Source organism: Amaranthus tricolor, chromosome 3 (assembly GCF_026212465.1).
Source record: "Amaranthus tricolor cultivar Red isolate AtriRed21 chromosome 3, ASM2621246v1, whole genome shotgun sequence".
Taxonomy (NCBI): Eukaryota; Viridiplantae; Streptophyta; class Magnoliopsida; order Caryophyllales; family Amaranthaceae; genus Amaranthus; species Amaranthus tricolor.
In genome coordinates, this window is record NC_080049.1 from 1,000,745 (window position 1) to 1,015,692 (window position 14,948).

Genomic DNA, 14,948 nt, shown 5'->3' on the forward strand with positions numbered 1-14,948 from the left:
TGATATAGTGAGTGGCATCAAGAAGAAGCAGCTCCAGGAGCACAAGCTCCGTCGCAACCATCGATTGAGTAGGCAGATGATGCTGATAATGAACAAATGATACCAGAGTGAAAGTATTAGAACAAGGAACTTAACAAATTGCCTATCACCCTGCTGCTGGGGTCATGTGACCGGCTTGTGTAGGGGCAAATCATTTTGGTACCATTTTTCGAAGGTCCCTCTTTTTGGTGGTTTGGTTTAATTTAATCCCTTGTTGCATCTGTTGAGGGTTTGGTTAAACTTTTCTTGAGTAACTTAGCCGGGAACAGAGTAGCCATTCTTTTTCTTGAATTTTTGACTTTGCAGGATGAAAACTGATAAAAAACCACCGCTTGCGACTTGCGAAATCTCCGATGAGGATTCGTGGGCGTCGATCAGTTCTAAAACCATCTAACACAAATACACCTTTTCGTACACCAGGTATTTTTCTAATCAACACTGTTAATGAGTTTGTTTTTTGTATTACATTTTTATTTCTGGGTTGATAATGCTGCTTATTTTTCCAATTAATTCACAAAAGCTTTTTTAATTTATAAATTTTATGAAAAATTTCCATTAGAAATCCTAAATAGCCTTATAATTCCTGTTGCTGTTTTTTAGCCTTATAATTTCTGGGTTCAATTATGTTCCTTTGATGAATTGGAATGAACTGAAAAAAATTGTAGATTTCTCGTTACGTAAGTTGTTTATGTCAAAATATCAACTCAACTATCGTATTTTGTTCGATTATCCGATTATCCGATTTCAAAAAAAATTTATTCAATTATCAGAACGACATGACGTTCGTATTTTGTACCCCAGCATTGAAACTATTTGATATGATTGCTTTGCTGTAGGTCTTCTCATTTGTTTTTGGAGACGGTGATCCAAATCAAGGAATTGAAGAGAAGAGGTGGAAGCTGGTAATGTTTGAGCATTGAAATTAGATTGTTCTTTTCAAATTGAAGCTGGTAATGTTTATTCAAGTTGATTTGTATGTTATATCATAAGGTAAGTACTATGCTGCATATAGTGGGATCCGTAATTCTATATTGGTGTATGTTTGTTGTTCTCTTCTTGAGTTTATTCAAAATAAGACGGAAAAGTATTAGAATACGAGGTAGCTAATTAAGTACGTTATTTCATGAGTTATGTACTATGCTTATGTGCTGCATATAGTGGGATCCATAATTCTGTATTGGTGTATGTTTGCTGTTCTCTTTTCGAGTTTGTCCAAAATAAGACTAAAAAAATAATAGAATATGAGGTAGCTAATAAGTTAAGACCATTTGAGCTCTCTTACAGGTCATTAGTTTCATGGGTTAGTTTGAAAGGCAGGGCTTCAACAAAGTACTTTACATGTTTATTGCTTGGAGAGTTTTGAATGGATGTTTTGCTTATTTTGCAGATTCAATACAAACGGAGGTGTCAGATTCAATTGAAGCAGATGAAATTGAAGCATCAACTATGGAGATTGAGAATGCAAAGTGCCTATCACTTGTAAATTTTTACATGAAAACTTGTATATGGTAGGAGAATTATTTTGGAAAATTGGTTATACGTTACATGTATATGAATTACGTGTATTTTTGACACACGATAATATTTGGGACGTGTGATATTTTGGGATACAAATTAATATATAATGATAATCGGTGATATTAGTTTAGTTGGTTATAAATTATTTATTATTTTAATTGTCTAGTTTATATATAGATTGTAGATTGTTTTAGAAGATAACAAAGTCGTTGCGAAAAATGTGTACATTTTTTGCAACGGTAATAATTGTTGCTAAAAACATTAATAACAAATTTACTTAATTGTTTTCCCTACAGTAAAGTCGTTGCAAAAGATTGACTATCATGTATTGCAACAACTTGAATTGTGTGAAAAACATATATTTAACAACGAAAACAGTTGTAGCTAAAAATGCAGAAAATTTGGCAACGAGCTTTTTTGTTGCTAAAAACGTTCGCAGGAATTGCAACGATACTTCTTTTGCAACAATAAATCTCGTTGCAAAAAACAGATACCTTTTGCAACCACCATAGTCGTTGCTAAAACCTTTAGCTACGGCTGTACCCGCAACAATGGAATTCGTTGCAAAAAACATTTTTAGCAACAAAATCAGGTTTTTAGCATTTGATATTACTTTTAATCATGTTTTCTTTAATTAATTCTTGTTTTGTTGCATTTGATATGTGTGAGTAGTTTCTTAATCTAGGGTTAGATGGAACCCTAGCCATGATGTTGATGATGAATTATTGAATCCTAATCCCTTTTTGTTATGCATAATCCTTGTTCATGCTTGGTTTCTTATGCTAGTTAACTCATGTTTTTCAATAGAAATTTTGGAAATTGTGGTTAACAATTCATTCAATCGCTAACGAAAGTTAGGGTTGACTGAATTGCCTTTTAGATCAAGGGCTTGATAATCTTCATGAAAATAGATAGATTTGATTGTTGGATCTTATAGAATGCTATGCTCAATGTCATTACTATACTTGATTCCATGAAAATAGGTTTGATAGTATGGTAGTGAAGCTAATAGTCTTTGAAAGGAGTTATTAGTATCTTTAATGGTGTATTCATCCTATTGAACTTGGTTATGATTGTAATAAGGGTAGTAGGATCTCATTGTCATCATATCATGCTAGTGGGAAAATTTATCCCTAGATGTTTTAATATCATTAATTTACTTTTCTAATTTAATTGCTTGTATTCTAGTCATTTAGTTAGTTTAGACATATATTCTCTGAAATTGTGTGTTACTAAGGATCAATTGGTAGCCAGAAAATAATCATTTACTACGTTGTTCCCTGTGGATTCGACCCTAACTGCCGCTGTACTAGTTGCATATTAGGATTTGTTTGATAGTACATAAACGACTTATCAATTTAGCATTTGTTTTGAAGAAGGTATGTGTTGTAACTACATTACTCTTGTAATTGAAACAACTCTTGTGTGAAAAGATATAATAAAGTATATCACATATCCTAAATATACAATCTAAAGCTTAGTTTTTAGACTGTTTCCTTCCCAAATGAAGGAAATTGATGATGTCAAAATTTTCTTCGTTCTCCAACCAACTTAGTTCATACCCACACAATTAAATTCCTTAAATAATTATATATTTTCGTTGTCTCTCTGAATTAATAACGTATGACTTAAAAAAACACTCACGGCTCGTTTGGTAGGTAGTAATAAACGATGGTAATGAGAATGAAAATCTAGTGTAATTTTAGTTGAAAAATCTCTTGGCTACCTTGATGACCATACTTGTCCAACTCCAATCATCTCATTTTCTTCATAAAATTTATTCCAATGCATTACCATTGGGAGAGATGGTATTAGGTGGTAATGGAAATTCGTAAACAAAAATTTTTTTTGTGATCAAAGTTTCATTACCATGGGAATGATATGAAACTTTTGATGAAATTTCACACTATAAATCATTCCCATTACCACAATTTAGTACCACTAACCAAACGGGTCGTCAAATCTTTAAATTATATAATGCTTTCTCATAAGATGGAGAGAGTATCTCTCCGTAAGCGTAAGCGTAACGAAGGTTTCAGAGGGGCATGGGTCTATTTGACTGATACAGGTCAAAGTCTTGTCTATAAAGACAAAGTTGTACCTTGAGGCCTTAATAGCTTATGCTCCATTAATTAAAGTCATGGTTGACTTAAGATTTTTAGTATACTTGTATAGCTAAATATCTACTTTCTCGGTTCTGAAATACTTGCTACATTACGATTTTGATATTATTAATTGTTCAAGCTTATTTTATCTATTGTAATTAATGTGTAAGAAGAAATATAGTCAAGTGAGATCTTGTTTGAATCGTCTAATCGCATCCTTTCATAATATTAACTTTTTATAATTTTTAGATTTGCATATTTCAATATATAAATGATCGAAATAACACACTGAATCGCGTAAAGTTATATATGTAATATGTTATAAGAAAAATTATTACTTTTAGAAATAAATTGAAAGGGACGGAGAAAATATGTAGCTTCAATTGTTTTGAGTTAGTGCACTATATTATCTAGCTTACTAGTAATGCGATTAATTATTGTATTAATTGATGAGAATAAAAATAAACTTTAATATATTTGAATATATTAAATTATTTAACTGATTGTCTTATTCTAATAAAAAAAATTTTCTTCTACAAAATTATTTTCATTCATTATTACTTGAGGGATTCGAATTATATGTTAGTGCAAAATAACATTTATGTATCTTGCCAAAAAAATCTTTGGGGAGGATTCTTAGAGTACAAACATACTCATTTATTCATTTAATTTTGCTACAATACGAAAATAAAAATGGAAGGTTTTTATGTATTGCGTAGCAAAATAAAAGAGGTGGAAGGAGCATTTTTATTATATGATCAAAATCTGTTTTTCATTAATTTTCATTACCACTGAATAAACATGAAAATAGATTTATCAAACGTCTCCCAATTATGACTTCGTTCTTTGATCATCATTCTTAGTTTTTTTTGAAGAAATCATCATTCCCACTTAATCAAACTTAATTCTTGATATTTATTTTTTTTATCAAGAACTTATTAGATTCATCTTAAATTCATATTATTTAATAAAAATAATTACAGTTTGATAAAATTTAGTTTAAATCAGTAAAAATCAGCTTATGTCGTAAAAATAAGTTGTTTTAAGTTAAAATTTTATTTTGAGTTAAAAAAAAGTTTTAATTCAATCAAAATTAGTAATTTTGAATAAGAAAAAGAATACGAAATCAATAAGAATAAATTTCATTGATGTGGAAAAATCAGTATAATATAATAAATTTTGATTAAAAACAATTAAGTTCAATTCAATCTAAATAATAAATTTTGATTAAAAACACCATATGACCTTAACATATAATTCAATTTACTTTTAAAATATATGAAATTATTTGCTATAATTGAATACAATAGATACACATTTAAGGATACATAGCATTGTGTAGGAAAATTTAGATGATAAATAGCAAATTGATTTATTTGAAGAGAAAGATAAGTGAATATGTAAAATGACTATTCTTATTCATTGCTCAAAATTGATTACATCAATGAATATTTATAGTGATTAGTTTAGTTACAAGTTTACTAAAAATATATTAAATATTTTTATTTTTTAATTACTTTTTCTAGAAACTTCTATTAATAATCTTAGATACTTTTAATTTTTTTATTCTTTAGTTTAGATATTTTTTATATTTAATTAAAATCCTAGATTTTTATAGATTATTTTAACACATTATAAATAGTCTTTCATTTTTCTCTCATCATGTATCTCAATTCTAGTATTCTACCCATCAAAGTAAAAGAAACAAAAATAACAAAATGCGAATTCATGTTTTCTTCTTGTTTATTCACTGTCTGAATATTAGCTTCATCAATGGCGGAATATTATCAGAACAAGAAGCATTATTAGCTATTAAATCTTCCATTAAAGATGATCCTCATAAAAGTCTATCATCTTGGAAAAATACTACTCACCATTGCAATTGGTCGTTCGTCACTTGCTCTTCGTCTTCTCACTCTTCCACTGTCATTTCCCTGAACATCTCCAACTTAAACCTCAGTGGTACTCTCTCTCCTCAAATCGGTTTTCTTACAAACCTGCAAGACCTATCTCTCCATGATAACTATTTTTATGGGCATATCCCGTCTTCTCTTTCTCTTCTTACAAAACTCCAATATCTCGACCTTAGCTTTAACAGCTTCAATGGTCCACTCCCTTTATTTGTTAATATGTCGGAGCTTCGGTGCCTTTCCCTTACTCGGAACGACTTTTCTGGTACAATATCGCCAGAGTTTAGTAAACTTCAAAAGCTTCAAGTTTTGGATCTTTCTAGAAACAATCTTTCGGGATTACTTCCTTATGAATTAGGATTCTTAAAGAGGTTGAAAACTTTAGAATTATCAAATAACCTTTTACATGGTGAGATACCAAATTCTTTTTCTCTTCTTAGAAATTTGATTCATTTGGATTTATCAAATAATCAATTACATGGTGAGATACCAAATTCTTTTTCTCTTCTTACAAATTTGATTTATTTGAATTTATCACATAATCAATTACATGGTGAGATACCAAATTCTTTTTCTCTTCTTACAAATTTGAATTATTTGTATTTATCAAATAATCAATTACATGGTGAGATACCAAATTCTTTTTCTCTTCTTACAAATTTGCTTTTTTTGGATTTATCATATAACCTTTTACATGGTCTGATACCAAATTCTTTTTCTCTTCCTACAAATTTGTTTTATTTGGGTTTATCAAATAATCAATTACATGGTGAGATACCAAATTCTTTTTCTCTTCTTACAAATTTGATTGATTTGGATTTATCAAATAATCAATTACATGGTGAGATACCAAATTCTTTTTCTCTCCTGACAAATTTGGTTATTTTGGAGTTATCAAATAATCAATTACATGGTGAGATACCAAATTCTTTTTCTCTTCTTACAAATTTGATTGATTTGCATTTATCAAATAATCAATTACATGGTGAGATACCAAATTCTTTTTCTCTTCTTATAAATTTGATTATTTTGGAGTTATCAAATAATCAATTACATGGTGAGATACCAAATTCTTTTTCTCTTCTTACAAATTTGAGTACTTTGAGTTTATCAAATAATCAACTCACGGGTCAGTTACCTGTCAACATTGGAAAGTTTACGAGTCTTCGTTATTTGTTGGTTGCCAACAATAACTTGATTGGAAAAATCACACCACAGAATACAGGTACACTAATCTTTAGCAATTAATGCCTATCTAAATTGCATCTTCCAAAATAGTTCGCCATTGCATACATTGAGACTTCCAACTGTTAAATGATTATTTTCTTTTTTGAATTCGCTTGTCACAAATAAAAATATATTTCTTGTATTATTTTAAGGTTTTTCATATTTTCGTTTTTATATATATATAACATTGATTAATGTTACCAATAAAAATATATGAAACAAATTCTATCGAATTATCTTTAATGTATTTCTTTGATTTTTGATATTTAGAAATAATATATTGAGACGAATGAATCAACATCCCACATAAATATTTTAAAATTCGTAAATTTATTTGAGAATAACATATGAAAGTGGAGGGAGTAATAAATAGGGTGGCAATCAGAATATTTTTTTTATCAATAAAATCAAAAATTTCAAATCTTAATCCAAATGTTTCCAATATTCATCCAAGTCAAATATTTTTTGTAACCATTCATAGAAAGCAATATTCACTCTAAACTAATTTCTAACTTTTTTAAGAAGTCATGTGGTCAAATTTTTTTTTTTCTTTTCAAAAAAGATTAAATTTCTTGGTAGAATATTCTTTTACTATGATGTATTTATACATTATCATATGAAGCTATAACTTTCTCTAAATTCTTTCATATTTGTCATGCATTCCAGGATACAATGTCACGAATTTTAAAAACTCTTCTATATGCAACTTGGTTAATCTTCAAATCCTTGATTTATCTTATAACAAGTTTAATGGAGAAGTTCCTCATTGCTTGGGCAATACTAGTACTCAATTAGTTGTATTGAATCTCCAATCAAATAATTTCAAGGGCATCATTCCATCAGCATTATTTTCTACTTGTGATTCCTTGGAATATGTAGATTTCACTGACAATCAGTTCGAAGGAGCTATACCTAGGTCTTTGTCTAAATGTAGAAATCTGAAAGTCCTAAATTTGAGGAACAACAAATTCAAAGATCTATTTCCATACTGGTTAGGTAGCCTTCCATCTTTAGAGGTTCTCAGCCTACCGTTTAATAAATTTCATGGTAATATAACCAACAATTTATCAATGATTGCAACATTTCCTTTTTCAAATCTACAAATTCTCGACCTTTCAAACAATAATTTTTGTGGTAAATTGCCATTCATGTACATGAAACAATTTCTATCCATGATGGGTGACATGTCTACTATAGGAAGTCCAAGGTACTTAGAAAATAGAGGTGGTGATTATATGTACTCCATCAAGATGATTGTAAAGGGGGTGGAACTGGATTATAAGAAGATAATTACTTCTATGTCAACATTTGATATGTCTAATAATCACTTTGAAGGAGAGATTCCAAATTCTATAGGGATGTTGCGAGCACTTCGAAATCTTAATCTCTCGCATAACCTACTTACCGGAAACATCCCTCCATCCATCGGGAACTTATCATGGTTGGATGGTTTAGACCTATCATCAAATAGGCTTATCGGTGAAATCCCTCAAGAACTTGTTAGTTTAACATTTCTCGCGGTTTTTAATGTTTCATATAATCAACTGGAAGGGCCTATACCCCATGGTAACAATTTTAATACCTTCGCATCTGATTCGTACAAGGGAAATCTTGAACTGTGTGGAGCACCATTACTTGAATGCAAAAACAATACTGTTGTGCAATCTTTGAACAATAATAATGTGGAAGAAAAAACAGAATTATCGATATGGGAAGTTGTAGTGATTGGATTTGGATGTGGTACAATAGTTGGTTTGGCTTGGGGGTACTACATATTGTCAGTGAGGAAGCCTTTTTGGCTTTTTAAATTGTTGAACAAGATGGAATGGGCTTTACTTGATTTTCATGACCACCATTTCAGTAGAATAAGTAGAACAAGAAGAACAAAGAACTAAAAGTGATAATCTATCTGAGAAACATTTCATTTGTAGCAAGAAGTAGAGTATGATGGAATGGGCCTTTTTGGGCTTTACTTGAATTTGTAGCATTTCCTTTTTCTTTTCACTGTACTTTATTCATAATTATATTTTGTGATAATAACATTTCTTTTCCATTAAAAAATATAAATGTGTGCCAAATGGGTGAATGTGATAATCTATCTAAGAAAGAAACATTTCATTTCATGAGATGTCTATAAAGCATAAAATGTCATGTTTTCCACTGCATTGTTAAGTTAGTTGATTTCGTTTTTCCGAGTTTGATCAATAAATTAATTTTCAGCTCTTACTATATTTACAATAACACAACCCCGACCATGGGTGTAAGCGAGGAGTGCTGCCGCCTAGCTAGGGTCCAATCTTGAAAAGGGCTATTAACTTAAGTCACCATTAAATTTAATCGTCATTATCAAGTTGGGAGAAGAAAATAAAATGTTAGATTATTATTTTCCTATTTTTCTCTCAATCTCATTTCATCATTCCTTTTTTCCAATTAATCGTACATTAACTCTAATAAAATGATTAAAAATTTTCCAAAACATCACAATTTTCAACTGTTAAAAGTAATTGTAGTCTTTACCCAGAAATGGACACACAATGCCATGGATAAATAACAGACTTTTTTTTTGTTCTTCAGAGTTTGCCATTTTATTTCTCGTTTCACTATTCATCTACAAATTTTGATAATCCAAATTCAAGAAAAAGATTAAGCAACCAAAGAACCATATCGATATCGTTATTTGTGCCTTTATTTTCTTGTTGATTAAGAGAAAGAATTTCTCCATTCTACTTTATTTGTACCATTTGTTTTTTCACACTTTTCAATATACGATTTCAATCGTTAATATTTCTATTTATGCTATCAAAAAATTATGAAAACTAAAAATTAATAAACATAATATTGAATCGTAACAATTCAAATAAGGTCTCATATGACTATGTTTTAATTTATAAATTACTAATAATATAAAAGTGAGTTTGCTTAATGAATAGTGCCAAAATCAACTGAAAACACGGAATGGGTTTTTGAGTGCTTAATTTAGAGGGTTGATTTGATGGATTTCTTAATGGAAGATATTTTATTCATTCTAATTTTGGTGGGACATCTAAAAGAAATTGGCATGACTTTTATACAGAATTGATTTTAACTTATGAATTTGTTTAAACTATTTTTCTTTTTTAAAAAGGTGAATTTGAAATAATGAAGTTTATAAATTGTTGTTGTTCTAGTGGTTTTTTATTTTTGGAAGTATTTTTATTGTGTAGTCTCTTTTTAGTTATTGATGTTAAGTAGTGATAATCAAATGAATTCTTGTATTAAGTTTTATAAAATGTGCTATTTTATTTTCAATTTTTGATTGCCAAGTCGTAATACCATCTTGTAAAAGTCATGGTCATGGTCATCAGCCTAGTGTCCCGCACAAAGTTATGGTCCGAGTGGAGAAGTAGCAGACATATCATACCCATTCCCATCTTGTATAATCTATTTCAATCATAGAATATAATTTCATATATTTTAAAAGTGAATTGAAGTATATGTTAAACTCATATCATGTTGAGTTAATCAAAATGTATTATTTGGATTGCATTGAAATTATTTTGTTATTTATAACTAACTTGTAGTGGTTAATACTAATATATACTGATTTTTACATAATTGAATTTATATTTACTAAAAACTCGTTTTAATCAAATTTTAATGATTTGCCCTTATTTTATAAAAAACTGAATGTTATTGCTTGCATATTATTTTTCTCATTCAAAATTACTAATTTAATGTGAATTACTAGTGAGTAAAAAAAATTTTATTGACTAAAACTGGATTTTTACCCATAACAATTACTAACTAATTTTTACACATTAAGCTGATTTTTTTCTATATAAACTAATAAATTTTATCAAACTTTAATTATAATTACTAAAAAATATAAATTTAAGATAAATCCAATAAGCTCTTAATTAAAAAAATCAAAATATCAAGAAGTTTGATAAAGTGGGAATGATTATATAAGAACATATCATGATTGGAGGGCGTTTGATAAATCTATTACAATGTTTTTTTTGGTGGTAATAAAAATAAATAAAAATAGATTCAAACCATATAATAAAAGTTAAAAATTATGACCCTTTGATTTTGCTATACAATACATAAAAATCTCTCATTTTAATTTCGATTTTATCAATATAGCAAAATTAAAGAGACGGGATTTTATCAATGTAGCAAAATCAAAGAGACGGAGGAGTACATGTATCCTCAATATCCTCCCTTAAAAATTTTAATAAAGAAAAACATTTTTGTATTAGAGTAAGACTCTATTAATTAATTTTCAATATTCAATTATATAAAAAATTTATTATTTCTCATTAATTAATACAATAATCAATCAGGCTACTACTATCATACAATTAAAAGTATTAAAAAATTCCATGTGGCACCCTCACAGCAAAAATTTTCCACATGTAATAATTATATTGGTTAATTGCTATATTTATTGAACTACAAAAGGTAAAGTTAATTTTATTCTATTACATATTATTATATTTTATTATATTTTTACTATATTGATTGTTTATATGAATAAATTTATAAAATAAGACATTAAAAAAATAATATCTTATTTGTTTTACATATCTTAACATAAAACTTAAAAAATAAGAAATTAAATTTATTTTATAAAGTATTCGTTAGACAGAGGTGAATCGTGGGTCGTGTTTTTAAATTAATATTTGTATACTTTTAATTATCTATTTTTTTGTGTTTTTTTATAGTGTATTATAAAGTATTCTATGTCTGACGAAATTAATCTCAAGTATATATTTTGTGCAAATCAAGAAAAGGGAGGAATAATAATAAAAAAAATACTCCCTTCATCCCACTTATTTAACATTATTTGCTATCTCACTCATTTTAAATCATTTCTGTTTTTGGACATTGGTCCATCACTTTTTTTTATCTCATCCATACATGTTATAAGTCTCATTTATTAATTTCTTTCACACAATTAATTAATATAAAATATCCACATTTTTTTAAAATAATCAATTTCTCTTTGCCACTAATTTAAAGGGACGAAATAGTATACTTTCAAGGGAAGTGAAAAAAATATGACTATTATTAATTTTTTATAATTATATTGATTATAAAATTTTAACGTGTAAATTTCAACTTGATAAAGATAATATATAATTATATCAAAATCATTATACTCCTATATCTTAATAATAATAATAATAATAATAATAATAATAATAATAATAATAATAATAATAATAATAATAATAATAAAATTAATGATAATAATAATAATAATAATAATAATAATAATAATAATAATAATAATAATAATAATAATAATAATAATAATAATAATCTCTTCCTTGCTTCAAGTTTCACCCAAGATGCAAAGTTCTCAAGTTGAATAATCTTTGCTTTGCAGATGATATGTTGCTCTTTTGCAGTGGTGATATAGATTCTATTTCTATGATGATAAGTGGTCTTAAGATTTTTTCTGATACCATAGGTTTGCAGGTTAGTGCCGAGAAATCAGAAATTTATCTGGCGGGTATGTCTCCACGTGAGCATGAAGTGATTAAAAATGTCTCTGGTTTCAAAATAGGTAAGTTACCTTTTACCTATCTAGGAGTTCCCATAGATACTAAGAAAATCACCCCTATAGAATGTGAACTACTCATTGATAAGATGTGTAGAAGAATCAAGAGTTGGAGCTCTTGGAATCTCTCGTATAGTGGTAGACTTCAATTGGTAAATTCGGTTCTTACCTCTATATGTATTTATTGGGCTCAAATTTTCATATTGCCAAAGACAATCATTATTGGTCAAGTGGGTTCATGCGGTTTACATTAAAGACCAAAAATGGGAGGATCATAATCCTCCCATCACTGCGAGCTGGATATGGAAAGGGATATGCAAGTTAAGAGATGAAATACATGCTATTGTCCAGCAGCAGACCAGCACGCAGTACAAAATTAAAGGGGTATGCAGACTGCTGATGCCAGCTGAGAACAACGTCAACTGGAGCAGAAACTTCTGGTGCAGATATTCAGTACCTAAGCCTAGATTCATCACCTGGTTAGCTATGAGAAGCAGGTTGTATACAAGAGACAGACTTCTGAATTTTGATTTGGTACAGGACGCAACTTGTGTTCTTTGCAGTAACGATATTGAAACACACGATCATCTTTTCTTTCAATGCCTATGCAGTGTGATGATTTTGCAACAAATTACGCAGTGGATGGGATATGACTCAACGTCCCATTCATTGCATTCCATCCTCCACAAGTGCGGAAACATCAGGGGGAACAGAATGAAGAAGCGAGCCTTACTAGTTGCAATTGCAGCGACAGTTTATGGTGTTTGGAAATTACGAAATGACGTTATTTGGAGGAAAAAAGATACATCAACTACAACACACATCATCAATCAGATCAAGTGGAGTGTGAAAAATAGGCTAATTCAATTGTGCAAGGAGAATGATAGGCAAATAGTTTGGCTCCTTGCTTTGTAATCTTGTTTTTGGAATAATGCTACAAATGATTAAGTCTGAATGGGAACCCTTTCTAGAAGGTGGCTCTCGCTAGTGCTCATGATGGTTTGGCATCATCTTGTTTCTTTGTATTTGTACTCGGATTTTGTTTTGGTATAATATAATTATTCTTATTTCTCAAAAAAAAAACAAAAAGATAATAATAATAATAATAATAATAATAATAATAATAATAATAATAATAATAATAATAATAATAATAATAATAATAATAATAATAATAATAATAACAGTACATTAAACGGATTTTTGCTCAAAACATTTGAAGGCTAAAGCTACATATTACTAGATATTTAGTACAAGTCTACTCAATATGGAGAAAAATATTTATGGAAACTAAAAGCTTAAAGCTAAAATAGTGAAGCTCAATAGAGGTAGATTTAAACGAAATTGTGTATGAAAATGCTCAAATCATTATTTCCTTCATTTGGGAACAAAATAGTTGTCTAGAATTTTAAAATTATTGTAAATTTTATTTTTAATGTAATTTCTTATATTTTAAACTCTTATATTTAGTTAAGTAATTGATTATATTGTCGATATAGTAGCTTGATATAAATATCAAGCTTTCGCATTAGTTTAAGTAATTGGTTAATATCGGAGTGTTTTAAAGAGACCCTTTAACAATGTACCGGAGAATAATGCCGCTGCCTTGAGTGACACACTGCATTGCCTTCTTGAATATCATTATGTATATATAACTCTAAAACTTCATCTGCATTTTCTATAATACTTTTTCCTTATTAGCTTATAAAATATTTGAATCTTTTTATTTATTTCGAACAAAATTATTAACTAATTGCAATTACTTACACAGTTTATGTCTTTGCTCTTTGCATTGGTTGTTTCTCAGATGAAGGATGATCCCACATTGGATAACAAGGCCGTCTTGGATATATTAAGGGCCCTTAGCGAAAAATGAATATAAACGCATGTTTCACTTTTCAAAAATATCGTTGATACAGTGTTAATTTTTTTTATTGTTTAAATAAGACAATACTTTGCGTATCTAACTAAATCATAGTTAGAGCTGTTCAAAAGTGACACGACCCGAAAATATGTTTCTTTTTAGGTTTATCGAACCGACATTATCCGAACCAAAGTTGCGCCCGAACCGATTTACGACCGAAAATCGTAAAATCGAACCCGAACTGCGACCGATTTTTATAACCAACATATAGCTGTTAACCAAGATTACCCGAACCTAATAGTGACCGACCCGAGTCATACCCGACCCGAATCATGCTCAAAACTGAACTTGATCAGGCTAAAACCGACTTAACCCGAACGAACTTTTAATCGAAATGTTGTAAACTTGAACCAATTTTTAACATAGAGGTATGATCGACTGATATTCAATCATCTTATTAGTTAATCTAATAAAGTAATAGAAATTTTAATAAACTAAAATTTATACATACATGGTTTCCTATATTTAGAGTTAATAATTAATGGTTAATGTTTATTTAACTATTATTAATCAAATTAGATGAAAAATGAAAAAAGTTTAATTTTAATTTACAGTCAAACAAGAAAAAATAACAAAGTAATAATCACTAACTAATTTGCATTTTAACTAATTTGCCTTAACTAAGGGGAATCTTATGATCAATTAAAAAATGTCTCTAACAACTTAATCTGATATTG

The 14,948-nt window shown here is 28.8% G+C and overlaps 2 protein-coding genes across 2 annotated transcripts; both read left to right on the plus strand.

Moving 5' to 3' along the window:
• The first annotated feature begins 3,534 nt into the window (after positions 1–3,534).
• Positions 3,535–8,922, plus strand: LOC130807671 (receptor-like protein 52). The gene is made up of 3 exons (XM_057672973.1): positions 3,535–3,654; positions 5,342–6,797; positions 7,466–8,922. Exons 1-3 carry the CDS (start codon positions 3,535–3,537, stop codon positions 8,692–8,694), a joined length of 2,805 nt encoding a protein of 934 aa, XP_057528956.1. The 3' UTR covers positions 8,695–8,922.
• Positions 8,923–12,178: 3,256 nt separating this feature from the next.
• On the plus strand, positions 12,179–14,223 carry LOC130807672 (uncharacterized). The gene is made up of 3 exons (XM_057672974.1): positions 12,179–12,499; positions 12,579–13,130; positions 14,155–14,223. The coding sequence occupies exons 1-3, from the start codon at positions 12,179–12,181 to the stop codon at positions 14,221–14,223; spliced, it is 942 nt and encodes a 313-aa protein (XP_057528957.1).
• The last annotated feature ends 725 nt before the right edge of the window (positions 14,224–14,948 follow it).